The 27151-nt window shown below is 37.6% G+C and overlaps 1 protein-coding gene and 1 long non-coding RNA gene across 8 annotated transcripts in view; one reads left to right on the top strand and one right to left on the bottom strand.

The window, feature by feature from the left end:
* Nucleotides 1-27151, top strand: part of ZNF521 (zinc finger protein 521) — a 235415-nt gene that overhangs the window by 109268 nt on the left and 98996 nt on the right. For all 7 annotated transcript variants that reach the window (XM_027887566.1, XM_027887568.1, XM_027887562.1 and 4 more), the window contains one exon: nucleotides 4303-4387. In XM_027887566.1, the coding sequence (XP_027743367.1) occupies nucleotides 4303-4387 (85 nt within the window). The remainder of the gene's footprint in view (nucleotides 1-4302; nucleotides 4388-27151) is intronic.
* Nucleotides 25498-27151, bottom strand: part of LOC114059298 — a 5340-nt gene continuing 3686 nt past the window's right edge. The window contains exons 2-3 of the long non-coding RNA XR_003571637.1: nucleotides 26211-26316; nucleotides 25498-25596 (exon numbers count right to left, since the gene is read on the bottom strand). This is a non-coding gene — a long non-coding RNA (uncharacterized LOC114059298). The remainder of the gene's footprint in view (nucleotides 25597-26210; nucleotides 26317-27151) is intronic.

Genomic DNA, 27151 nt, shown 5'->3' on the forward strand with positions numbered 1-27151 from the left:
AAGCCCATATTCCTGTGCCATTTATAAAAGCAGCAAAGTCTCATTTGACATGACATGGACACTTTGGGCACCCTTTGGAAAAGAGATTTGGAAAACCGCAAAGTGATAAGTGAGAATCAGTACAATTAAAGGTCTAGGTGACATTAATTATTCGAAAGGTTAGAGAGACACACACATATGCTCTGCATGGATTTAAGGTCCAATCCAAAGCCTTTAAATGAAGTCACAGAGAAGCCTTGGTTCTTGCTGTAAGGCTTGAAATTGGTTCTGAAAAGAGGAAAGCAAGCAAACAGGAGTGCAACAGTCACCTGATGCTCTTGTGAGACCCTTGTCCAAGCAGTTACTCTTCTACAACGATGTTGAATGGCCCCAGGAATAACTTGGGCCTCAGATTTACACTCAGCATGTAGGAAACAAATTGGCACTTAGGTTCTTGACAGGAGAGGGTTCAGAGAAGGATTGTGGGCTTGTTTATTGAAGAGTTTTTATTAAAAGATGAGGTGACAATAGTAATAATAATAAAGAATAAATAAATAAATAAAAGGACAAAGTTAAACCACTTTCTTAATCCCATGTGTCTCTTGCCTCTGGAACAAATCTTTGGGAATTATGTAAGACAGCACAATTTAGAACACATTGGGGCATCTTGGGTTACTAAAATGGTCCTGTCTGAATGCATATGGAAATGCATTGATAAGAGTCTTCTGTGGCCCATCTTTGCTGACATGAAATTACTCTCTTACAGGAAGTGTGTGTTTGTAGGGACGAATGACAACATTGTCATTCTTCTGTCTCTTCAGGAGACTCACAGGTGTCCTCTGGGAAATGCACTCATGGCAGGTTAGGGTGTAAGTGCCCTCAGCTGTCCGCCCTTCATTATTGTGTAGAGCTGATGTACTCAGGGCTATTAGCTGGAGCAGCAGGGTTTGTGTGGCCACTCTGTCCTGCTGAGTCCTCCATAGGCTGGCGGCTTGGGCAGAGGGGCAAGGGAGCTCAGCAAGAGCTTCTTTTTGCAAGCAACTGCAGCAAGTCAAGGCAAGGATGGCTGTCACAGCCCTGTGCTTCTTTCTCTGTAGAGCCATCTTGCATCACAGAAGACTGGAGATACTTGAGAGAAATTCAAATGCCTCCTTGAGTCACAATCCAGTTTTATTTCTGTGATGTGTTGCAAGGCTTCTTTCCTGGCTATCCAGGCAAGGGGCATGGAGCTGCAATACTGAGGGCTCATTTATGTCTTATTCCCCAAAGTTTCCCTTTGTGGGAACACAATGAGAGGAGGGGCTGAGTCTCCCCCTGGATCTCACCCCAGTAGGGAACTGGGACCAGCTATGAAGCACAGCAGGACCCAGGAGCTCCCATGAGCAGTTACAAGTTCTGTGGTTCTGACAAAGCTTGTGAGACTAATAAGTAACTTGCAGTGAAAAAGGACTTCCTTAGAATGCAAAATATATGGAAATAAGTATGTGGGTTTTGTTCAACACGGTGTGAAAATGACTGGGTTTGATCACTTTGAAAATCTAGGAGTAAATGGAATTTACTTAGTTTGCTTTTAAAATAAAAACTTAACCATGCGCAAGTTTAGACAATTTGAGATGAGTGTGTTTTGAGCTAATAAAAGTTGATGTCAACATTTTAGAATATGTTTGGAAACAAAAAAGAACTAGTGCTTGATCAAGCAGCAGTCACAAAAACATTCTTCCCTTCATGATAAAAAGAAAACCTCCGTGTGTGATTCTGCAAATATGTCAGATCATTTTGAAGAGGCTAGTAAGTGCTAGTAAATTATTATTTTGTTGTTGTTGTCAAATCACTTTATTTTTTGGCATTAGACTTCAAAAAAACCCCCAACCTTTGTATGTGTTGTCTTTATGTACATCAGTCATAATTTTGCCGACAATTCTTGACATGCACTCTGCGTTGCTTTACTAACAAGAGAAAAGACCAGCCATTACATTTATGTTTCTTTGTTTTTCAACAAAGTCACATATCAGGAATAATGCTAGCAGTATGCTAATAAACAATACATAGTGCCAGTCATCAGGGAGTAAGAAATATTTTCTAACTAGTTCTAAAGGGAAACAATGTTTTAAAAAAAGGGAGAGTGATTGTTATTTATGCAATATTGTTGTTCTATATGTCAGCATCAAAAAGCATCTTGTAAAGAGCTTAGCATAATAAATCGTTGATTGTGACTGTCATTATTTAGAGGTCTTTGATATATCTAGATGTAGTGCACTAAGGTTAAATTTACCAACATATAATAAGAAATACTTAGACTGAATCTGATTTTCTACCAATGTTCCTGGTATTGTCAGATGAACAAAAAAGAGAAAAAGTGTTGTATATTTTAAAACAGCTCATTACAAATCTTAACTGTAAAACTAAGTCAAAGCAGATTTGGTTTCTGGGTGCCTATTGATTTTTGTTGTCTACATAATCATTTAAATTGGTTACATTTCAGAAAACTGAAGTTAATTTAAATGAAGAACAGAAAAATATGCTTATGATTGTTTCCACTGAGAAAAGATGTGGCACATTTTATTGTCATCAGAAAATTAAAATAGCCTTTGTGTATGAGAAGCAATGGGAGATTTGTAAAGAGGAGCCCACAGGAACACTTAATTTCAGAGTTTACTTTGATTAGTCTCAAATTTTTCAGTTAACTTGGTAAGACAAAAGAACAAATGTTTGAAAAGTCTTTATATATCTGCCTACAGACTCAAAGTAGAAAGACGCTAAATAGACGGACACTTTATCTGTCTGGGACAGGCCGTATAAATTAGATGCTCATAAAAAATGCAGCAAACCTTTATTACTGTTTAGAGTCAGGTAAAAAAAACCCAACAAACAAACACCTTATAAAAAATATAAGTTATAATACTATCTGTATAAAACTCTTCATGTGTTAAATATATATACCTATATATATAAAATATATACATCCAAAATATAATACAAGACATGCTGTATTTTTGATGTGCATTATCCAGTGAACCCTACTTTATCCTCTACTAATAGATATGAAATCTGCAATTTAATACATCTGTTCCAGTTTCTTGTGACTTTACATTCTTTATAAAATATATGTTTTTTCTGAGATTTCTTCCTCTTTTTGCTGATGTAGGCAGTGTGCCTGTGGCACAGAAAGATCTGTGTCTCTTGAGTTACTGCCGTGATGTGGCAGTTCAGGGCTTACCTTGAATTCATTGCAGCTTCAAAACAACAATTGAGCTCTCTAGGACTGTTACCTTAGGACTTGAGTCCTTGATACTACAATTATGCAGCTGAATAATTTTATGAATTCGACTTGTCTCATTAGATGCCAGGATAACTGCAGATTTTAAGTCCTACGATGAAAAAAACAAAATCCTTATTTGAAGACAGTCTTAGTTTTTACTTTCAAAACACTGCTTTCCAATATCAACCATTTGGCCAACTGAGGTCAAGAAACCTTTGTGAGAAAATGCAATCACGTTTTTAGGATGTTGAAATATCTTGGACAAGTAGTATATCTTGTAGAAAAGTGAAGGAACAGATATTTTTTAAAAGACATCAAGATAGAAATGAAAAACTTGTCCTGTGCACTGAAGAGAGCAGAGTAATGCATTTCCTGGTTTATAGTGAAATTTGGTCTGTATACACCACAATTTTTAAGTAATTCAAGAGCAGTTTAATGTGGCCAGAAGAGTTGCTCTCTGGCTAATTTCCAGTCAGACTTCGCACTTTTAGTATAGGCTTCCCAATAGATATTAAGCAGCTACCCCAATACAGTAACTGTTTGTCCAGACTAGGTGAGATTTTTTTCCTCTTTGAAAAATGGCAACCTGATGGACCATTTAAAATGTGTGATGCAGACAATATTCTGAAGCCCCACTGAAAATGAGAGGGAAGCAGATTTACTATTTCTGTGTTCTTTCCTGGGCTTCTTCCCTGCCCTGTAGTGGGTCTAATCCATGGGTATAAAATGAAGGATTTGCGTTGATTTCAGTGTTGTTTGGCTCACATCCCCCATATCCTCATTGTATTTTGCCTTCCATGAGTAATGCTGGTGTTCTAGCAATACTGATCTGTCAATGGAGTTAGGAAGCTGACAAAAAAAATACCTCTACAGAGTTTCAGAAAACTCAGCTAAAAGGTAGTACAGAACCTGCAGAGTATTGTTTTTTAATATTAATAATGAAGCCTTAATGAAAACACTGCTGGAGAGCTTTAAATGACCACTGTGAACTTGGTATTTTGAGTTATAATGAAAATATTCCAATTGTATGTTTCAATAAATTTTATCTACCCTTGTTTCTTTAGAAGAAGACCTACCAGTGCATCAAATGTCAGATGGTTTTCTACAATGAATGGGATATCCAAGTTCATGTTGCAAACCACATGATTGGTAAGTGAAGCATTAAAACTTCTCAAAGACAGATAGCCATTTCTCTTACTCATGATCACCATTGCCTCTAAAATTAAATAGAGTTAAGGAGAAATTAATTGTGGATCCATCAATGATTAATCTAGGCATGATTGATTTTGATTTTGTTCTATTCATATTATTAGACTTGATAAAGCCTTAGCATATTTTATTTTCTGCAAGGGCTAGTTTAGACTTCTGCAGAGAATTATATATCCACTGCCAGTCAAAACACAGGTGATTAGCAAATTAAACTTCTAATCATTTTTGCATTATTGAAAACAAACTAACAGGAATGGTTAATGAACTGGATGTTAGCTTTCCGTAGAGTTTTAGACAGGTTTTAATTTCAGAAGTTATTATGGTAATGACACTACTGTGTACTTCTCAAGCACCTTAGTACCAAAATCAAAACTGGTGAGTTTTTGTCATTAGGAAACATAAATAATTCAAATGGCCATAAAAAAGTATTGTTTGTTATGTTTGAGCAGTCTGGAAAAAAATCCTGAGTGTATCTGTATACAATTAAATACTATAATTTATTTGAAACAATAAGGAATTGTAGTATACAGTAATGGAATCCACTCTTTAAGGTACAAGCATTTAAAAAAAGTCTTTTAGGATTCCTGAATCCTGATGTTTACAAAGCTGTTACAGTTGTAAATTGGAATAAAACAAAAGCTGCTTTTTCTTTGATATTCATATCTTCCTATTATTTGCTGATTCCCCTAGGTTTACCCATAATGTTTTCAATTTGGTAACCACTCAGTAATAGCACTAAGAGTTCTATCAACCAATTAAATTTATCAAGCACATCATTTGCCCACTAATAAGATAACATTGACAGGATTGCCTTGTTGGTTGTTTTTTTGTTTGTTTGTTTGGTGTTTTTATTTTATTTTTTTTTTAGTCTCCTTTCCAAATTTGACTTTTCAAAGCAGAGATGAATACCATTGATTTCTCCTGGTTTCCTTATGCTGGTTTTCTTGCTAAATTTCTCCTGGATTCCTTAAGCTGGTTTTCTTGCTATAACAGAAAAGTATGCAAAGCAATGACCAAACAATATGGTATGGAAGCCAGTAATTACATATCCAGCAGAAGATCATTTGCTCGGGTTTTGTTTTTTTTTCTTTTCATTTTGTAATTTGAAAATTCTTAGTTTGCTGCTAAACGTTTTTTTTTTCTTTCAAGGTAACATGCAGATTTCTTCCATGAATACTTAGCAATTTGGATGCAGTGTAAAAGAAAGTTACCTGCCAAAATTTAATAGCCCATTTTTCTGGGTACTTTATTTAAGTTGTTATACATTTAGAGCGTGAAAATTTTATATATTTTTCAAAAAAAATAATAAATGGAAGGGAAAAACTGATTTTGTAAAGGGGCAAAGTGATTTACCTGTTGGATTAATCCTTAATTTTGATAGTTTGTGTCTTTGGGTACGAGATAATTTGAACTGCTTCACAGTATTCAATCTGTATCAGTAACGTGGAATTTAAAAGTAGAATACTACTAACAACAGCACACACCATTTCTGCTGTTTTGTTTAACTCCAGTGTTTGACATGTTCTTAATTGTCGCATACAGTGATACTGAAATGTGACCAGGAATATGGATACTGTGTATAAGGGATGGAATTGATGATGTGTTTGCTTGCCACCCACTTCCCAAGTGCCTCACATTTTCAGAATAGGAGCTCACTTATTTAATGAAATACTGAGATTTTTTTTTTTTTCCCTCTGTTTTCTGTGTGAGTTTTATTAAAGGGTCAGAATGTGAGGAGCAAAATGAGGAGAGAGTCAGTAAAACAGGACAAATCCATTTAGCTGGCTTCAGCCTGCAGATCTAAAAAGGCATGTTTTCTTAAACTGAGCTATTAACTGCCAGTGTTTTATTTCTAAAAGCTGGAAGAGGTTGAATGAGAAAGAGAGTCTTCTAAAAAAATATTAAATTGTTTTGTCTGTGTTCTATCTAATCATGCATGATATTACTTCATGACATAACCATAGTGACACAGATTTAAACGTGCTTAATATAAAATCTTCCCAGTGAAATAAAGGAGCTTGCAAAACATGCAGAGAGATTTGCCGGTCATGCGTGTGGTAATCCGTGTTCAGTGGAAGATTCTTATCTGCACTGCCAGACTTAACAGTGCAGCTCCTAATGATGTAGCCTCGATTAAGCAAATGCGAGGGGATTTTGTGTTGGGGTGGAGTGAAAGGACTGTCACCGTTCTGGAGAGTTTTGAATGTGACCTCGGAATTGAAGCACAGGGAAAAATAATTTCTGTTCTCCAATTCTGTTAGTCTTCTCACCACTAATTGGATTTTTCCTTAGCTATCTTTCTAATTTTACTCTCCCCTCTTCCCCTTTAATTTATATCGTTGTTTGCCAGCCTTTTTCCAAGACCGTGTTCTGTCTAGAGAGAAAGGTTCAAGGGGTGACATCAAGCTGTTTAAAATTAGCCTTAGTTTATATGTATTTGTAGGTAGACTTATAGTATTCACACATAATACAGAAAACATGCACACAAACACAGTTTTGTGAATAGATATAATATATACCAATAGTTGTCTGCATGCATATCAATATGTAGATTGAAAAATATATTAGATGAAACACTGGAGTGAATATTGACTTGTTGACACAGCACATTAACCAAACCAAAAAAAAAAAAAAGTTTCCTAAAGACATTGGTCCCTCCCTTTTTACGTATATCTGATAAAATCTGTCTTCTTGCCCTGATTTCCTAGTAGGAGATTGGCAGAACAGGATGTAGTGTCTTTGATCCTCTGGGGTAAGGAAAGTAAGAAAGCTTTGGGAAGATGCAGAGAAAGAAAAGAGTTTGTAGGCAAGGGAGGGGGAAGATAATGTGGCAAGGGAGGAGTTAAAAGTCGATAATGTGATAATCCCTAGATCAAATGAAGGGGCAATAAATGCCTTTACAGACATCATTGCACTGTGTCAGGAACTGTTATTTCCTCTCACAGTAAAATGTTCCCATTATCTGTGTTGTGGTTATTGATGGATGTAGTGTTTTCTTACCTGAAGGACTCCATAATCATAACTCAGGGAAGAGAGAAAAAGGGAAGCAGCTGGGACATGGGACAGATGTGAAAGTGGGAAGTCATCAACCAAACTCACTCTGAAATGAGTAGGAACCACTGATAGAGACAATGCTCAGCCAGCTGAGGGAAACAGTTGCTACTCACTATTGCGATGCAGTTTGAGAGCCTAGAAAAGTTGATGGGGTCCCATCTAATTACTGTGCCCCTTGAACATGATCCTGGGATGTAAGCTGAGTTCATGTTGCTAACATCCACTGAGAGAAGTTGCATTATGGAAGGTCACTGAGGCAAAGCTATGCTTATAAAACCCCAGTGTGAAACTTAGACTTTTAAATAAGGCAACTGGAATTACTTTGTTGGCTAAAATAGCTCCACTGAGGGTAGGTATTTTTAGGTTGTGTATGTGTGTGTTTTTGTCTAATCAAATATAATCTCAACTAGACATTTAGCAGGGGAAGAGGGATTAGAGGCTATTTGAAAAGCTTCTTACTCTTCTTTGTTAGGAGGGTATATAGCATTTTTACAGATTTTTATTATACATTTCAATCAATTCAACAAGAGGGATTATGCCACCTAATGGAAAATAAAATCTGCCAATGACCCAGTGAAGTGTAACCTTAAGTATCTTTTACAACAATGCAATTTACATTCATTATTATACAAGTTATCTATTCAAAAGATGTCATAGGTGTAGCTTTCCCCAGTAAACTACATGTTCATTACTTCTAGAACTTTCCATTCTAAAACTGCTCTGCAGCCTTTAATCAAATCTTCACAACATCTTTGTTGTGGAGGACGGGGCAGTAAGCCTTTTCCATTCAGTGGATCAGGACAAAGAGGCATAGAAGTAGAATTCCTTGCTTGGGTTAAGTGAGCTAAACTTCAAGACTTCTGACTGCCAAATCTGTCCACACATTTCTAGACACTGTGCTTCATCAAACAACACCTGTGTTTGCCTAAACTGCACACTGATTCAGGCTTAGGCTAGGGGATGCTAGAAGACTGAAATCAAGGCAAACTATGGTTTGTTTTTGAATAGGCCCTGTGTTTTGGCATTGTTTTGGACCTAGATGTAAGCATGTACCTTTGTTTGGGTAATTGGTAAGGATGATTGCTGAATGAAGACCTGGATATTGGAGCATGTGTTGAAATTTGTGGGGAAAACAATTTCCAGCTTTTGAGTGGGAAAGGAGGAAAAATAAATCCAGGTGTGCTTCATATGGGTTTAGGAAGTATTGGCAGGTAATTCTTCAGTCACCCTCCTTCTGCTTTTCCATCTGGGTGGAATACATAGCATCTTTAGCAGCTTTCTTTGAGAAAATTCTTTTTCTAGATGTCTATGGAATTGTATTTCTGCATGGTGTCTGTGGAAAAGAGGCTTTCTGGCATCCTTTTGTTTTCATCGCATAGTTTACAGTTGGCATTTGACCTGAGAGAGTAGAAAAAGAGTCTGCCGTTGTTTGTGTTCTGTTTGCTGAACTCCACTGCTCCGCCTATTATTTTCTCTGTTATTTTAAGCAGACAAGCTAAACATTGTTTCATCTTTGAGTGATTCCTTTACATCTGTAGTATCTGAGGCAGTTCAGTGTAAATAGACTAAACAGTTGCTGTAGCAGTTGCCCAGGATTTTGCACACGTGCAGCATGGCTCAAAATTGGAGGAGCTAGGACACATTTATCTCAGGAAAGGAATTACTCCATATAAAATTATGAGGCTCAACAGCAGTAGTGTAAATTTGTAAGTGCTCTGAGTAAAGTGCTGTTAGGCATGAGATAATGTAAAGAGATGACATTGCCAAGAACTATTTATGAAGAGCTTAATTTTTTTCACTCTGATAATTCTTGACCAATAATTACCAGCTTCTAATTATCTATTTTAGTTAGAAAGAAATTTCTATCACTATGGAGGTTGGCATTGCAACTAGCGCATAAATCCCCAAAGAGGTAAATGTGTTCCAAACAGCCACAAACAACTGTCTCATGAAACATAGTGAGCAAATTGCGAGCCGCTGGCTGTGCACAACAGAGCAGCACATTTACCATTGAGGACTGATCAGGCTGACAAAGAGAATGATAAAGCGGGGAAACAGCCACAGTCTTTGTAGTTTGCTGATACTTTTGTCGATGAAGGAAGCAAGTCCCAGTGTCATAGCAAGAACCAGTACCCCTCTGAAGAGTTGGGGAGCAAAGGGGAAGGGTGTCATGGTCAAGATTCAGAACCTTTTTGAAACACAACTTTTGATAGTTATTAAATAGATAATTTCTGTTAAGTAAACAACAGCTTGTTTTTGAGTGAAGGATGTTATGTAGCATTTAGGGAGGTAGCAGGTGTGAGCAGGAGAAGGAAATGAAGGGAAAGGAGAAAAAAGGTGCCAAGCGCTGAAGTTTGAAAGCAAATGGGAAAACAGGATGAAGCAATCTTGCAGTTGACAAGAAGAATTCTAGTTTACACCAGCAAATACTTCATCAAACACCAAGTAAACAAACCTATGCTGAAACAATTGTATTTTAAAAAGAAGAGCATTTAGAAAATGAGACGTAACATTTTAATTTCTGTGCAAAGAAATTTTACAGCTGTTTTTTACAATAGCAAGTAGTATGCAACCATTAGAAGATGTAAAGACACATTTTAGTGCAGGTCATGATTTTTGTTTTTTTCAGTGACAGTGATATAAGTATATATAATATGTATATATGCTTGAGCGTTGCGTGGATGTGCATGTTTGCATTATGCATGTATTAACTGCATGCATAATAAACCTATAAAAATAAATCATCTTATTTGCCTCATATTTGTGCAGTGTACATTACAGTACATGTGGACAACATCACTGATGTCAAGACAAAGGAAATACCTCAATCAGCTTTCTGGAAATCAGCCCAAGAAAATTTTTGTCTGGTTGTAATAGCATGCAGCATTCACACATTCTGTTATTTGTCTAATGCCTAAAGTCATTAAACCCCAGGATTTTCCTTTCACTTACGGAGAAAGCTGTGCTGAGCAACTAATACTTGTTGCACCATGTTGGCCTCAAGTAATACATCTTCAGAACGTCAGTTTAATCACTCTGCAGTAAATCTGATGTTGTGAAGTCCCCCTTGCCAGAGATTTGGAGATAAAGAATCCAAAGATATGGATCTACAGACTAGAGGAGAAAGGAGGTAAAGACTTCCTTTTGTTTGTCCTTTTTCACTGGTTTAATAAGTAGTAAGAAATGGAAATTGTCAATTTATAGTGAAGAGAGGGATCATACCATCTTAGCATCAGGAAATCATTTGGATGCCTGGGAATCTCCTGTTTATAGGCAGAGCTGGCAAGTAAAAAGTTAGAGGAAACTTGGTCACCTTCTCTGCAAAATGAGGAGGTGTAATTGAAATACCCAGGAAAACCAGCATTTGGAATTAAATCTGAGGAAACGTAGGTTTATTTCGTGAGCAGCTAGGTTACAAAATAGACAAAATCTGGGCTGTTTAATACTAACAGGAAGCTACTCTCCTGTGGGCAATGCTGGCTTATTTGAAAAGCCCATAAAGGGTTTCTGCATGGACCATACAAAAGGGATACTTTCTCTTTAATAGCCATCTGTACAGGAGAGATGAGAAGTGGGCCAGGTCATCTCTTCTCAGCTGTCATGATATTAACGTAGGTAATGGAGCAAGCTCTGTGTTCTGCTGGGTGTTGTTTTTCATAGATGTTCATCGATTTACGCAGATAATTCTATTTATTTCTTAGAGTTGGTCCAAGCAAACCAGGCAGAATAACAAACACCAAAGCATTTCAAATGACTTTATCTTTGTTGTTTTGTAATGTAACTTTTGTCTAAAAAATGGTGTCACACCTACTGTGCAGATGGCTGCATGATTTGTAAACCAGCCAAAACATTTAAACAAATGTGTGATCTGGGGATAGATTAAATAAAGGATAAAATGGAGTGTGGACCACAAATTCTAATAATCAGATGATTTTAAGTTGTGTGTGGTGTGGAGCGATGGTTGCGGCGATAGCAGGGAACGCTTGCCAATGACAGCAAGGTGCCTTACAGATCTCAGGATGGAGCCTGTGGCCTAGTAGGCCTCAGTTTGAGAGCTGCACATTTGCTGTACAGCTGGCAGCTCTGTATGGGGACATCAGATAAAACTTATGTAAAATGAAGTGTTATTGCTTAGTATGAAATTGTGCGGGGAGGGAATTTGCAGACAGTAACTGAAAACAGAATTCATGGTACCAATGAAGCAGACTGTAAATATGAGGAGGCTTTAATTATCTGCGCAATTTAACAAAAAATTCAAGATGTATTTGGAAATGGCAAAGGCAGCTGTAAACACACTGGAGCAGCACCATTCACTGGGCTGCAGGTTCTGTGTGTCACCTGTTTGGGCCATGGGTGCCCCATCACTGCCACCCCTGGTCCCTGGGTGGCAGCTTTTCCCTGACCGAGCTGCTCTGCTTGGAGATGGTGCTTCCTTTCAGGGGTTTGAAGCAGGAACGGCTGCTTGCTTTTTGAGACAGCTTTCAGGAAAGTCTCTCTGGGCTTTTAAAAACACTAATGGTTCAGCCAGGACACAGTTTACAAACATCTATGAACCCTTTTTTTGGGGGGAGGTTGAGGGGAGGGGATGTTGAACCTTGGACTGAAAAAATTTTAAGATAGAATGAAAATGTCTTATTAATAAATAATATTAGTAGTAGTAGTAATAATAAAATAATAATAATAATAATAGAAGGAGCATCTAAAAATGCAGTACAGGCTGGAGTTCATTCTGTAAAGAAATGAAGCAAGATGCATGGGAGGTTTGGATGTTTCCTGCAAAAATGCCTGTGGTAGGAATAGCACTCGACAAAGGGGAAGCTGTCAGAAGGCAGTGCCAGGCAGTGTCAAAGTTGTTCCCTTCCCTCTACCTGCTGTAAGATTCTCCTCCGAGCCATGGCAGTGATATACTGTGTATATTATAATACTTAGGCACCACGGGCTGAATTAATGGCAGGGTGTCAGCCTTCCCTTTTGTTCTTTGCTGCTGACCATTTGCATCACGGGCTTTATCAGTAGCCGTAGCACATTCCTATAGCCTCATTTAGCTGTCAGCACCGAGGGCAGCCTCACCACTGCTTTTCAAAAACGCCCCTGTTCCGGGCAGGGAAACCTCCGATTCTTCAAGGGGGCTCATCCCGAGGCTTCTCCCTCCGATGCGAGCGCAGGAAGAGAAACAAAAGAAGCCAATATGGAGAGTGGGTGTCGAACTTGAGCTGCTCATATTGTTGCATTTGGTGAGCTGACGGGGTTTCGTAGGTCACCTTTAGAATTATGCCTATGACAGCAGTAGCTACCTGCCAAGATTGCAAGGTATCTCACAGCTCTCAGGATGGAGCCTGTGGCCTGGTACGCCGCCGTTGGAGGGGCACACATTTGCTGTACAGCTGGCAGCACTGTATGGGGCAGCAGTGTGGGCTGTTAGGGAGCTGGAAAGGAGACAAGCATGAAATTTCTTCTAACCCCAACTCTGTTTTTCTGTACTGTTGGCTGCTTCTCAGTTCCTTGACAAAAAAACCAATCAGGCACCCTTTAATCCGCCTGTGATTACCAGTGGTATAAAAAGAGAAGCATAATGAGGAAAAATGCCTCGTTTTGTTGCCTTCAAAAGCCAACAAATTGGAGTTAACTTGACAGGAAGTGGCTTAATAATTAGATTATTTATTTATTCCTGACACATATCCCCCTGTTACTAGTCTCAGGAGATCCTGTAGATGGTACGATTTTCAAGCTGCCATTACTTCGCTGTCTTCTGTGAACAAAGACGCTACTGTCTATCAGTCAATTAAATGCACTCTTTAAGCAGAGGCTGAGAAGTCCTCAATGGATAGAGCCCTGGGACATTGTGGCTGATGATTCCTTTCTCTGTACTGTACATCACACTCTCAACTACAGTCCCCACAGAGATGGAATAAAGTCATGCATTAAAATATCACTTGTTGATTTGTTTGCTAATGAAGAGCCATTGAAATGTTTGTGTGTTTCTGTGGCAAAATTGTTGATAAAAGGACTACTTGCTTGCATATCTTACTTCATCTTCAGTAAGCACTTATTTAAGACTTACTAAAATTAAAGTCAACAAATTAGGGAAAAAACAGAGAGATGGATAATATTGGTTTACTTGCAATTCACAGCAATGTAAATAAAACTAAGGACAACAAGAAGAGAGAAAGGAGAATAATAGTACTTCAGCCATATCTCTTATAATTTTATTCATTAGTAACAATAAGGATCTCTGATGGTTTTTTCCTGATGCGATAGTAGGCACCTATTTCAAATAATGAAAATGCTAAAGTATCCCTTTAAAAATTATCCTGGATATGTAAGAACGTTACATTAAAAAAAAAAACAAACAAAACAAAACAAACAAACAAAAAAAAAACCCCACATTCCTCTGCCCCGGAAAATAATTGAGATTTTTTTATTCTGTTTTTTTGCATTTCTTTATGGATTTTAAATACATCCAGTTAACAAAAACTTCTGTTGCTTAGAGATCAACTGTGTGGTGTTGCCCTCTTAGTTGAGGAAAGTACAACCATGCCAAGCTAGTTAGGAATGCTGGTTAAGGTGCCTGCTTAGTGCAAAATCACCAAGGTTGTTCAAAACTGGAGCTTCTGAGCTTAACAACACCCTCTCTTACTCTCCCTACCCACTCCCTCCCTGCTAGGCTTCTTAACTGGATCTTAACATAATCTCTACCTTTTCACCATTATTCTTCCACCCTCCAAGAACCTGAATTATCAGAGTGGACTGGCGTGGACCACATTTTGTGCAGGGCTGGAGAGACAGCCTTTTACAGAAGCTGACATATGTGTGTATCTGTCTCCACACTGAAAATCATTAATTGGCAACATCCATCTAAAGCTGATGCAGATATTACACTGTTCATCCTAATGAGCTATATTTGCTCTGAAGAAGTATAGATAGGGCTATAGCAGTACTCTGGTGAACTGAATTCTGTTCTGAATTTAGCCTCTGTATCACCATTTGCAACTGCAAATAGAACCTACAAGTGCTGTTATATATATACATTATATATATATATATATATAAAATATATATGAAGTCACTCATTCTAGGATTATTGTTTTCATTGAACTTAACAACAAGCTACTGGGAATTAATTCAAACCAGCCTCAAATTGGAGTGTTTCCTATTCCTATCCTGTTATTCCAACTCATTTTATTAGAAAAAGCTTAGATACTCAGAGGTGTTCTATAATAGAAAATGAATTTGAAACCCATTCATTAATTGGTGATTAATACATTTCAGGATTAGTTTAAGCAAGGCCCTACCTCCTGCCCAGTCAAGTATGTTCTGGTTAATATCCAATTATCTGCACCTTCGTACTTATTATGTCTTAATATTTCGGATATGATAACCAGAAACTTGAGAGTAATGCTAATGAGGAGCATAGAACAGGAATTAACCGGTGACACTCTCAATGATCCTTACTGAGGAAAGTAACTCCTTCAGTCTCCTCAGCATAGCAGTCGAGCTACCACCACACTTTCAATAAGCAGTACTTTCAATTCAGCTGTTATGGGATCTTTGAATGATATTTATGTTAAAATCCTTATTTTTTGCATGCCTCAAATGCTCAAAAGATACTCCTGCACATTCTTTTTCACATGTAGTTACTTTATTTAAGTAGAGACAGTGGAAAATTAATAGTAAAGTAAAATGGTGATACCTACTTCAAATACAAGCTGTTTCGTGATTGAATGCACCCTCTTCTATGCATGGGTGTATGCATGTGTATATGTAAGCTGAACTATCTGTCATGTCCTTTAGCTTGTAAGACAGCTGCTTCAGCAACCAGAAAACCGGGTGCGCATGTCTGTGGAATAATTAAAAAAAAAAAAATCAATCTAATTTATAAGTGTGAAGTGTAAATATTCCCGAATCTAAATTTTCCATGCAAGAAATTGTCAAACCCTTAAAGTTCAATCTCAGGATTCTCGACTGTGAAGAAATTATTATATACCCTCTTAGTGAAACATACAAATAAAACCATTACACCAACATATCCGTGGGATAGAACTGAGTAATTCTGTCATGTGACCTTAAACTAATGCAGTTATAGAGATAAATTTAGGGAATAGATAGAAAGAAAGAAAAAAACATTCCTTTTGGCATATTTTTTTTTCTTAACTAAGTCACTGTTTGAATACACTGGGCAAGTCAGGGCATTAGGAGAAGCCCCAGAGGAAATGAAGCAGTGGGCATAGTGAAGGAGACCTGTTGCTCAAAGGTGCAAAGCCACATAACGCATTAATTTTATTACATGAATATAATCTGATATATATGGTACTTATCCAAGAGACTTTACAGGATAAGCTATTCACAGTGCAATGGACAAAGCTTAGTTCAAAACACTGCCTCATTCACTGTGGTTGTGATGAAAGGTACCAGTCTCATGTTTGGATTAGACTGAATGATAAAAGGAATAGTTTATTTCTATTATCAAAAGCAATCATAAAACACATGTACAGTGACCAGTGTTAAGGATATGCCTCTAAAATCCTACTTTGGCTTTCTTTTTCCAGTGCCTAGCCATACAATTCAAATTTTCTCTCACACAGCACTTTATTAGTGTGTTGCAGTTCAGGACCTCAGTGGTATATTCTTAATATCTAGCTGTTTGGCTAGGCACTCTTTTCCCCAATCCTCTCACAGGCAACCTTCACAATGAACCCACTGTTCTTCTGGCTTCATTGCTTTTCATTGCACACCTATGCGAGTGCCAAGACATTAGATAGCTGTGCAAAAAAATCCCCCCTACACCAAGTCACCCATATGAGACTCCTGCAGAGCACTGTGTAATTTATTGAGCAATTTGGGAGATGTTGATGTTTACTACCTCTTTCAGTTAGACATTCAGAATCAATGCAGCCTTCTATTTCCTTCGAAGTTTGGTTAAAAAGCCTAACCCAAATATCACTTAGTGCAAAGTGTGATTTGCGAACTGTCATAACATGATCAAATCAAAACCAATTTTCACCAGAGAGCAGTTAAATACTCATCTCTTCAGCTGAGTGACATTTCCCTGCCAAATCTGAACTTTTAACCCACACTACTCCTTGTGTGCTGTTATTCTTCAAGTCAAATTTAACGGGGATGGTATTTTTAACCTCTTTGGAGGTTATATATATATAGCTGAGATTAAAAAAAGAAAGCTAAAATGTAAACTATAAAAATAAAAACAAATAAGTGAAAAATAAAATAAATAGGCTTGGGCAGAGAGCTAACCTAGAAAACATAATCTTAGGGATACTTTTTAATAATGGAAAAATTCGCTACTTTTACCTGCTGCATTTGCACCAGTGATGGAGTATGCCTAGCAGTACAGACCAGAATTGTACCGCTAGGAAAAATCCTTCATGGCGGTGCATGGGAATAAATTAGGTGACAGAAAATAGGACTCTAATTTCTATGATATGTCACCTAGGTTATCGTATTTTACATCAACTGCCGCTTTTGTGCTGCATGTGCATCTCTTTCAACTATTGCAATGGGTCCTCCAGGCCAGTCTTTCTGTGGGCTGGTAATTTTCTTTGTCTCCTTTAACCTAAAGCTTCAGTAGGAGAAGTTCTCTTCCCTGTCAAGAAAAACACTCTCAGTACAGTGCAGCTCTCCTTTTTTTCTTAAATGTTCCTTCCCATCTGCAGATTTGGAAGGCTCTTTGATTCTAAGTTCTCTTCCAGTATTATCTCCCACAAAATGTTAAAAGTCAATTTTTGCATCATGTTTCATGGTCTCTGTCTCTCCTTTGCTGTATGGCATTCTCCTTTCTTGTTTGGAAGGGGAACTCTTTTTTTTTTCCAAGTCCTGTTATCACATCTTTGCTTGACATGCTACAAAGACAACTTTTACTTCAGAATATCGAAACACGAATCAGAATGGGTGCAAGTCTGTGATGGTTCCAGCATTCCCAGTTACTTCTTCACTAGCCTAGAACAAGTCATTGAAATGTGAAATGGAGACAGTACTTAGCCACAGAGATTTTTCAAGACAAATTAGTTAATGTACATTCAGAAGGAAAAGTACTGTAATGCTGTAAATAGCAAGCTATTAAGTCATTTGTGTTTTTTATTATCTCTCGGCTAATGGGGAATTCTGCTCATTGCCTTAGAGCTCCCAAATTTGGTTCATATTTCCTATCCATTTCGGAGTGCAATTTAAAAAAAAAAAAAAAATTGTTCCTCCTTTACTGTATTACCACTCCTCGCAGATGCTGTCCAGCTGATTTCTATTCTTGACATCACCTGTTCCACACAACAGAAATTTTCCTTTATTTCTTCTCCAATCAGAACCAGCTAACAGGAGAGTTAACAGAAATTATGATGGCTTTATTGAGTCAATAACACTGGCTTATTCCACTTCAGAATTTGTCCTTTGTCAGTGCAATTCTGAAAGTTGCTTCCTCTACTCTGCAGGTCCTGTACTCTGCACAAATCTCTTTCTCAGTTTCTGCTGTCATATGAAAACATGATTTTTTCCCCCTTACCTAAACCAGTTGAATTCTTTCATCATTCTTTCATCTTTCTTGGCTGTCATTAACTTGCAACCAGTTATTGCTGTGGTTTTGTAACAAGTCTGTGGGTCCACACTATAAAATGTGTTGTCAGTCTTTAGCGTCAATCGCTTACTGTGGCATTCAGGTAAGTCCTGTAAAAATGACACGCTTCTGCACCTTTGGGAGAGTTTTAATTTTTCAGTATTCTCTGCTGAAATTACCTTATTTTGAATCTATAGTTGTGATTCCATACCAGCTATAGCTGGCACCACAGGTCTTGTAGCTTTAAATAGTGTGCCTTAATATTGCCCCCTTTGTATGCTGTATTGTAATGAGGCAACTTCACTAAATTGAAGTGAAGGGTGATTGTTGCACAGGGAAGACTACTACACCGTGGGGTCTATTTGCACCAGATTATTTTTTTATTGTTGTTATTACAACCCATCTTCTTTACTCTCCTGACACCAAACTTGCTGTTGGACATCCATGCAGCACAGGGGATCTTTAAAAACATTTTGGACATCAACTTGGCTCTTAGGTACACACTGATGACTGTTCAGTTCCAGGCTCTGGTATCCTGGGTGGCTTTGCAATACTTTAGTGATACCAGCTTGGTCTGTTGACTAGACTTGCGGTGTTCTTCCTCGTTTGCTCTTAAAAAAAAAAAACTTGTTGCTGATAGAAGTGACAGACATTGCTTGCTAACCATTTTCAGACCGGAACAATACTAGATTTATAACAAGTAGAACATGCTTTTTACCTTCTTGCTATTCCCCATACATTTTACAACAGAGAACAGTGTAAGAGTGATTTTGCTTGAGCTGTTTCCTTTCCTTTTGGCACTGTGTTCACATTCAAAGGAAGAATTATAGAAGTGGTGTCAATTTATCACCCATGATCTCTAGGAACCCTCTGCAAAATCCAATTTCGCACAAGTAAGAAAAATTATTATTATTGTGAAGATAACAAATATTTTAATAAAGACATTTTCTTTTCAAAAATCATTCCAAGCTACAGTGGCAATGTCTGCACATTGGCTTCAGCAAGGTAAGAGTGCAGATTTTTGCTTTAGTTGTAGAAGAAGCAGCCTTCATCCATGCAGGCAAGTTTTAACTGATTTGTCAGACCATAAAGTGTAGGATAATGATTTATTTTGTGTGTATGGAGGCAAAGAAATTGTCCTGTGTTCTAAAACAAAGGGGGCAGCTCAGAAGACTGGAGCAGATATACTTACTGGAGGTACAAAGAACGGTTGTCCATTCCAATATACACTCATCTCTGTAGCCTGATACCTGATCACTTTTGATACATTTGGTAGCAACATTTCTGTCACCCCTCCCACTGTAGCTTAGGGATTCAACATCCCCCCTGGTCCTCTGCTAGGGGTTGGACCTAGAAAGTACAGCTCCTTGCATGACTTGCACAATATCAAGGCTCCCAAATGTGCTGTCCGGTGGCTCTGGGGGCCGCATTCTTTGGTCCTGTACTTGCCAAGACTGTTAGAACACAGAAAAGTGTCCCAAAGCGTGACCCCCACAGGGTCCATAGGCTCCGCTGTGAACCTCCGTCTGCGTCTGTCAGTTTAAGTTTTAAATGGGCTTGCATGGCACCGCCGGACATCCAGAACTGTAATGAGAAGGTCTGATCCTGAAAACATGTAATTACTCATGCAATTTTATTCACGTGAATAGATGTCACAAGCTTCCTTTTATGCAGGAATAAGTCTGTATATGTTCTCAAGTATTTGCAGGATTGGAGCCTAAATTGCCATTCTGGGTGGTATTTTAACAACATGTTCTGAATGCAGAAAAAAATGTAACTCTTCTGTAATGAAGTCGTCATCCCATTAAAACATCTTTTTTCCCCCAGTGATACCAAACACAAATTTTGAGCTGTAATTTGGATTTTTTCCATCTTTATAAAGATGGCACTTTTTTTTTCATTGCAAGGCAGATTTTTTATTTTTTCTCCAGTTTCTTCTTTAACTTAATACGGTGGCCCTGTAGCATTCCCATTTAAATCAGAAATTAGAGCTGACACACCTTGAATTGAACTATCAATTCTTTTAAAACTGACACCAGTTCCACACTATTCCGTCATACAAGCTTCCGATTATGGGCCAGAGAGCATTGATTTTTAGCTGTCATTTCTAGCACACACACTGTAGAATTGAAATTTAAACCTTAATTCACTCTATAATGCAATTAATTTTTAATGTGCAGTAATACTAATTGAAATAGCCTGAATTTAGTAAGTCACCACAAGACATTTTCAAAAGCAGGAGTCTCCACTGAGAGCTGAAAGGGCGGATAATCATTGTTACAGTGTTTACAGAATAAATGCACACTCTGCAGGCAATTCCATGCCAAGAGTTGCACTTTTTTGTGAGTTTATATTAAAATATTTCATTGTGGATTTTAGTATTTTTTCAGTGATTCCTGCTGAAACTCGTCTGTTGTGAACTAAGTTACTTCAATTTTGTTTTGATGGCAGTGTTCATAGACTATTTTCAGTCTTACATCTGTATTTTTAACATGGCTGTTACTGTATTATGTAGTTATCAAATGCATTGTAATGTGCAGAGAAACATATTCAATTTTCTACTTACAAAATGGTCAACCCTGCAGTTTCTATGTATGATAAACCAAAGCTGCATGTTCTCTACCTGACTCTTTTTTCCCCTAGGTTTGCCTTTCATATAAGCAATATATCTTGTGCCATTCTGATTTTACTGCATCATTTTTAATTTTCAGATGTGATCTATTCAGATGCTTTAGTGAGGAGGATGGAGAGGAGATTTAATGGCAGAGGAACAGATCTTATGCAATTAACCAAGGAGGGATTTAATCATTTGTATAATAGCAAGATGCCATTGCTTCATTTCTCTGATAAGAAAGAGTACTTCTTACAGTGCATCAGTTCTTCTGGTGAATGGGCTTGTACAGTGTTGAAAGTGAGCACCAATGTTAAGAGAAAAAAATTGTCATGCGCTTTATATCATCCTTTCATGGCTTTCACATTACAGTATTTAATAAGCAAATAGTGCTGTTAAATATTTAGCAAAGGTTCCCTCAAAACCCTGCCATATATTCAAATGAGATTTCGAGACATTTTACAGCACATAAGTAAAAATTATGCTTTAGTTCTCAAAATGGTTGTAGCATGGCATATTTCGTAAAGGAAGTGCAGGACAACACGTCATAAACATGTTCAGCAGATTTCACACCAACAGAACGTCAGAATTGATTCTCATTTTTTGGATTAATAGTTCAAGCTGACTCCCGTTTTGTCAAAAGAAAGCTGCACTAAGTTTATTTGCATGGAATAACAGCATTATAGCATTCAGTAAAAACCCTGAAACTCACAGTGTGGTATCTTAAAGGCTCCTTACCAGGTCATCATTTTTAACAGTGAACATTTTCTGGATTGGGGGTGAGAGAAAAGCAAAGATCAAGTTGTTGCCCTCTTCTGAGGGTAACACTTTTAGGTTCTGTAGTATGCAAAATAGAGATTTAATAACATAGCTGCTGCATGATGTTGTTAATCAAACAATAATAAATCATTAGAAACCCTGTCTTTGACAAACGTCTGCATGTTTCATATCCTTGTTGTATGCTAATTAATCCTCAGTAAGTACTTGTATAATAATTAAATGTCTTGCACTTAAAGTACAGTCAAGTTTATTTATACTATTTAAGGAAGCGAATCTCATGTTGTCTTTGGAAGGTATTTGGGTTCCATACATGTTGCGATGGATCTGTTCCTTGGGATAACTCACAGATTTTTGCCCCTGTTTGTATTTAAGAGTAAATTACAGAGGTTGGGTGAGCCTGTCTGGCTATTAAGTCAGTAGGTTTGCTACTGCTGCCCGGTTGTGTGTGCTCCTGCCCCACGCAGAGGCAGCACAGCGGTTCTCCTGGCTGCAGTGACGGGTAAGGGACAGCTTTGCAGGTGCTCAGCTGCCTGGCTTGAGCCTCCTGCTCCTCTGTTTCCTGGGGATATCTCCAGTCCTTCTGTTTATTACTTAGTCTGTGACCTGTGTGCAAGAGCTTGGGCTCACTGAAGAACAGTATTTTTGCATGTTCCTATAAAAAATAAAGGCTACTGTTGGTGGGTATAAGACATATTTAGTATTGCACATAGTAGTTAGTTTAACCCCTGAAGGTGTAAAGCAGTGTTTTTCTGCAAATTTTATTTTCTGTTTGGATGGATATAAATATTTTTTTAAAAATTTCAATTTGTATCGGCTGTTCCTTTGTTTGTTTTTATTTACAGAAAAATCACTCACTTTGGAAGAAATACCAGTGTAGCCTGTTTGAAAATTATTTGAATCTACTTTAAAATGTTGGTTATATTTTTTTTGAGAAATCGTGTTCATGTGTGTGGCATATTTGTTTAAGTATTCAAAAAGTGAGGGTGTTTAATTGCATGCATGTGTGTGAATATATGGAAAGGCCTATATAGTTATATAGGGTAGACATACTTAATATGCATAGCTTGATGTATGTTGACCTCAGGTTACGAGAGTAGAAAATCCCATTTTCCAGCTTGTTTCAAATGTAGTAAAAATGCTGCTTCAGTTGCTTTATGCTACTCACATTGGGAAAGGTGCTTATACTGTGATAATTATCATCAAGGAATATTAATGCGTTCAGCATTTGTAACCCAAAAACTCATTATAGCTTAAGCTGTGCATCATCTGTGAAGAGAGAACTTTGCCAGAATTTGCTCTTCACAGGGGTTGCCTCCTGCTTGTGATGGAGTGGTCAGAGTATTGTAGGAGGTCACTTAGGCTATTTTTGAAAGCTCAAGTTTTGCAATTTTTGATTCACTACCTTCTGTCTAAGTAGCTTAGCATTCTTTCCCCCCCGCCCCAAAAAAAAAAAAAAAAGAAATTTGCTCTTTCTAATTGAATGCCTGGTGAACTGCATAAAGCTAAAAGATTGCATCTTATTATGTGCAGGAGGCTAAAGGTGTAGACATAAATATTGCACATCAAGGTCACAGAGATTTCAGAGTCCATATTCCATCACCATACATGGTACTTGCACAAGCACCACTGTCACTCATGCTAATGGGAACGAGTCATTCCAATCCTGTGTTCTTTGATAAGAATCTGGTTTCTTACTCATGTTAAACTCTTGATGCTTTTGGTAGCAAATTCCACTTCAGTATTTATGTATTCTGGGATTATATTTTGATTCCTTAATACTATTTCACCATGAAAATAAGATTTATCATTTTTACACCTCTCTTATCTTCCAAGCTCCTAAACCTGCAGTTTAACAGCCTTCACATTTCTAAAATATACTTGAGCAGTTCGTTCAAAGCATCAGAGCCCAATTCTTTCCTCACTCAATTTTCACACCAATGTCCCCCAGTTGATTGAACTGATTTACATTAATGTTGTTGAGAGGAGATTTAGTCCTGTAAGGCTTATTTTGTATTTTCATTAGTACATCTCGTTGTGAGAGTCTATACATGCCTGTACTTTACACTACCCGAAAGGTAGTAGAATGGTTACAGAATAAGATGGCTGAAATATCTAAAAATAAACAATCCCCTGCGATAAAGAATTTCTTTTTTTTGACTTGTAACTGAAATCTACTTTCCAACTAAGCACTCTTTGCAGATGAATATCTGCTTCCACCCTTGGTAATGGAGACTGTTGCAGTGCCAGAATTGTGTTGTTCAGTGCTGTTGTTGCTGGAATTTTTAATATGGCTGGGGTTTATTATTTTTCCTTCCCAATGCTGATACAATGCTTGTCATTTCTCACTCTTAATATTGCCCTATGTTGCATGTTGCAGTTTGCTTTATGTTAGGCAGAGAAGACTGGCTTTTGCAGACTGCTGTGCTTCTGAGGTCAGGATGTGAACCTGGCCTTGCTACCAGGAGGACTAGAAAAATCTATTTCATAACTTTCTGCAGGCCACAAAGAAGGCTAAGAAATAAAAAACCCACAAAACCCCCAGGCTTAGTTTAGACCTGGTGAAGAGTTAGATTCATCAAGAGAGAAAGCTTGCAGCTGATCAGCTTTTCTTGTCATAAAGAGTCCCTGCTGTCAGCGCATACTCCACTGATACAGCAAAGCTTTGGGGAGCCTTGCGAGTCTTTTCAACACCCACACATTTGTCCAGAAATACCTGAGTTGATAATATAGAAAGAATCTGCTGAAGTAAGAAATTGCTTGCCTATTAAATCACCAAAATGAAGGGCTCAAAAAATAGATAAACACACTCCTTGTGAGCTGAGTGTGCGTATTACGGGCTTGCCCAGTTCACTGGTGGGGCATAACTTTGGTTTGTGCAGCAGAGTGCTAATGCCTTGTAATGAATGGCTGTCTTGAACCAAGGAGAGATTCTCAGCAGGTGAGAACACTGTTGATGGGAAATAATATGGTACCGTATCTGCTGTGTGAATGTAAACTTAATAATCACTATGAATTTTGAGTAACCCTGTTTCTTCCCTTCCGAAGAAACATTATGAAGATATTGCTTCCAAATCCTTCTGATACTTACTGTTCTGGTGATAGATGCCTTAGTCTTTACCTTAAGGCACTGGAAATAAATGTATGTTCTTTGCAAGAGATAAGGATGTAGACTTTCAAAGGAGCAAATTGTATTTTCATGTTTAAGTTCACCATTTGCACTTGATGTGGTGAAAGCCAGATGTGAGGAATTACTTTTCAACATTATTTTTTCATCTTCTGTATCTCAAGGATTTTGCGTTATTATGCTAAAATGTTCTATTACATGTAATAAAGAAATGTTGGAAAACTGGAAATAGAGCAAGATTGCCTCCATCAATTTGGCTGTACTTGGATTGCTCTAGCTACATCTTAAATCACAAACCAGATCATCTTTGTGCAACATAATAATGTTACTGAAAAGACCAAATAATCTGCATTTGCTGATGGCATGAAAAATGAAACCATTTTCCAGTTTTCACAGTTCCTCCTTTTAATCAAAAGGGAAAGTGCTGGGATTGTGCCTTATCCTGCTTACACTGACACAGTGAGCTACTAAGAAGGTGGTTATGATGAAGTGTGAGCAAATGCTTATGACAAAGCAAATGAATTTAGAACTAGGACCAGCTTTTTTTTTTTTTTTAATGTTAACGTTCACTCTATGCTTATTTAATTTTTTCTTTTCAATGTTATAACTATTTGTCAAAATTCTAATTAAAGTACTGTGGAAGATGGGGAATAAGCATGGAGGCAGCATGTGCTTTTCAGCCATACCCCACAAATACTTGCAACATTTTTGAATTCATCTGGATCAAGTTTCATGCACAGCTCTTTTTTTTTTTTTTTTTTTTTTTAATTTAAAAAATCTTAAAACTATCTCAGTTTTTTTTAGGCTCTTTATATAAAAAAGCTCCAAAAGAATGTTTTTCTATATGATTTATTTTATACAAATCCAAACGCTCAGAGATTTATTGTATGTGTAAACCCGAAACTGAGAAGATTAGATATTGTAGCATGATGTTCAAAGGAGAGCTATTGGAATGGTAGAATTCTTGGCTTGGCTCCCTCTTCAGATGTAATTGCTGCTTCATTAGGTCTTGGAAGAGCTTCCTATGGTTAAATTTAATCAAATGGTTTAGAATGGCAAGCTCGCACGCTCAAAATTCCAATACCACTCAGAATTTTTAACAAGATCTCCCTCAAACATTTTTAAACAAATATTGCTTAACACTAACTGTAGATTCTGAAGTAATTCATAGCAGCTCATCATAACGAATAAAGTCTGATTTATAATAGTCTGCATAGAATTTGGATGCTAAAGGGGAGTCATCTGTTGTAGCTAAAACCTGCTTGCCAGTAGCCTCTGCAATTAAGGAGCAAGACTCTGGTGCTCTTTTAGCTGTATTAGTGGGCAGCTCTGTTTTTTTTTTCTGCGTATCTTTTACTTGTGTAGCTATATTCTAATTCACTGTGTTTTTATTAGCTTGGCTTGCGACATTAACTATTTCGGTTGATGTGGTTATCTTGAGGACTTCTCCACATACTTGTGTAGCAGTGAACTGCAGCCTTCTAAAGCACATCCATGGGGTGGATGGGAGAGACTGGTATTAGGGATTAGGTGAGAAATGTGAAAAAATGGTTCAAAATTACATGAAGGAAGAAGATGGTGTGAGGGGGTAGAATGGAGAAATGAAGCCAGCGAACAGTGTGAGTATGCAGCTCACCTCTTTCCAAAGCCACTGGAAACACTGGAGGTGTGCAAAACCTGTACAGGTGCAGCACACTTTTATTCCAAAATAGGTGATAAGAAAAATGTAGTTAATGCTGGAGCTGTGGAAGGCAGGAGAGAATGGATAAATGAAAAGACTGTTCATTTGCAATCCTTAACTTATTTCAAAATGTCAGGTTTTAAGGTAACAAAGGGGATGTAGAGGAGGATAATGATTGTTTATTCTTTCACTGACTGAAAATACAGATGCACCTCTTTGGATGTAAAGACAAGGTTCCCATTCTGAAGACCCTACAGTCTGGATTTTACAGAATGCTATACTGTAATACACAGTAACAGCTTTAAAATACTGTTGTTTATTTCTGTAAACACCAACTTTTAGTAACCAAGTCAAATTAAAATGGTGAAGCAAACAATGAGTGTGGAAAGTTAGGAAGGCTATTTAGGTGTTGCTCTATTTTTTCATTTTTCTCCATTTTTGTATATTTTTTTTGTAGCAGAGACTACAAATGAAAACGGGTTCTAAACTGCAGCAACGTGGCCTGGGAAGGTTTCCTTTTCAAATCCGTGAGGAACAGTGTAGCCAGTAAAATGAAAGTGCCATCTGGGTGTATATATGATGTCACTGCCAACTCTTTGCTGGTGCTGATAGCAAGCCCAAAATTATGGTGATGCATCCATGTTTTATAAGTATTCTTTCTGCTGGAGATGTTTGACTGATTTGAATTTTTATTGCAGATGATACGCTGCAGTGCAAAAAGTCTGGGCATAGAGTATGCATAGGCTCTTCTGTCATAATTCCATACAATTTCTCTCTCATACATGTGCTCCCCCTCCTCTAGTCCAGCAGAATGATACTCTGCACAATCCAGTACTTTTAGCTGCCAAAAGGGAAGGCAAATGTTAGACTTATATACTAAGGAACAAGGGGAAAAA

The sequence above is a fragment of the Empidonax traillii genome, unplaced genomic scaffold, assembly GCF_003031625.1.
Source record: "Empidonax traillii isolate 1590-97213 ecotype Southwest subspecies unplaced genomic scaffold, ASM303162v1 scaffold215:size2007263, whole genome shotgun sequence".
Taxonomy (NCBI): domain Eukaryota; kingdom Metazoa; phylum Chordata; class Aves; order Passeriformes; family Tyrannidae; genus Empidonax; species Empidonax traillii.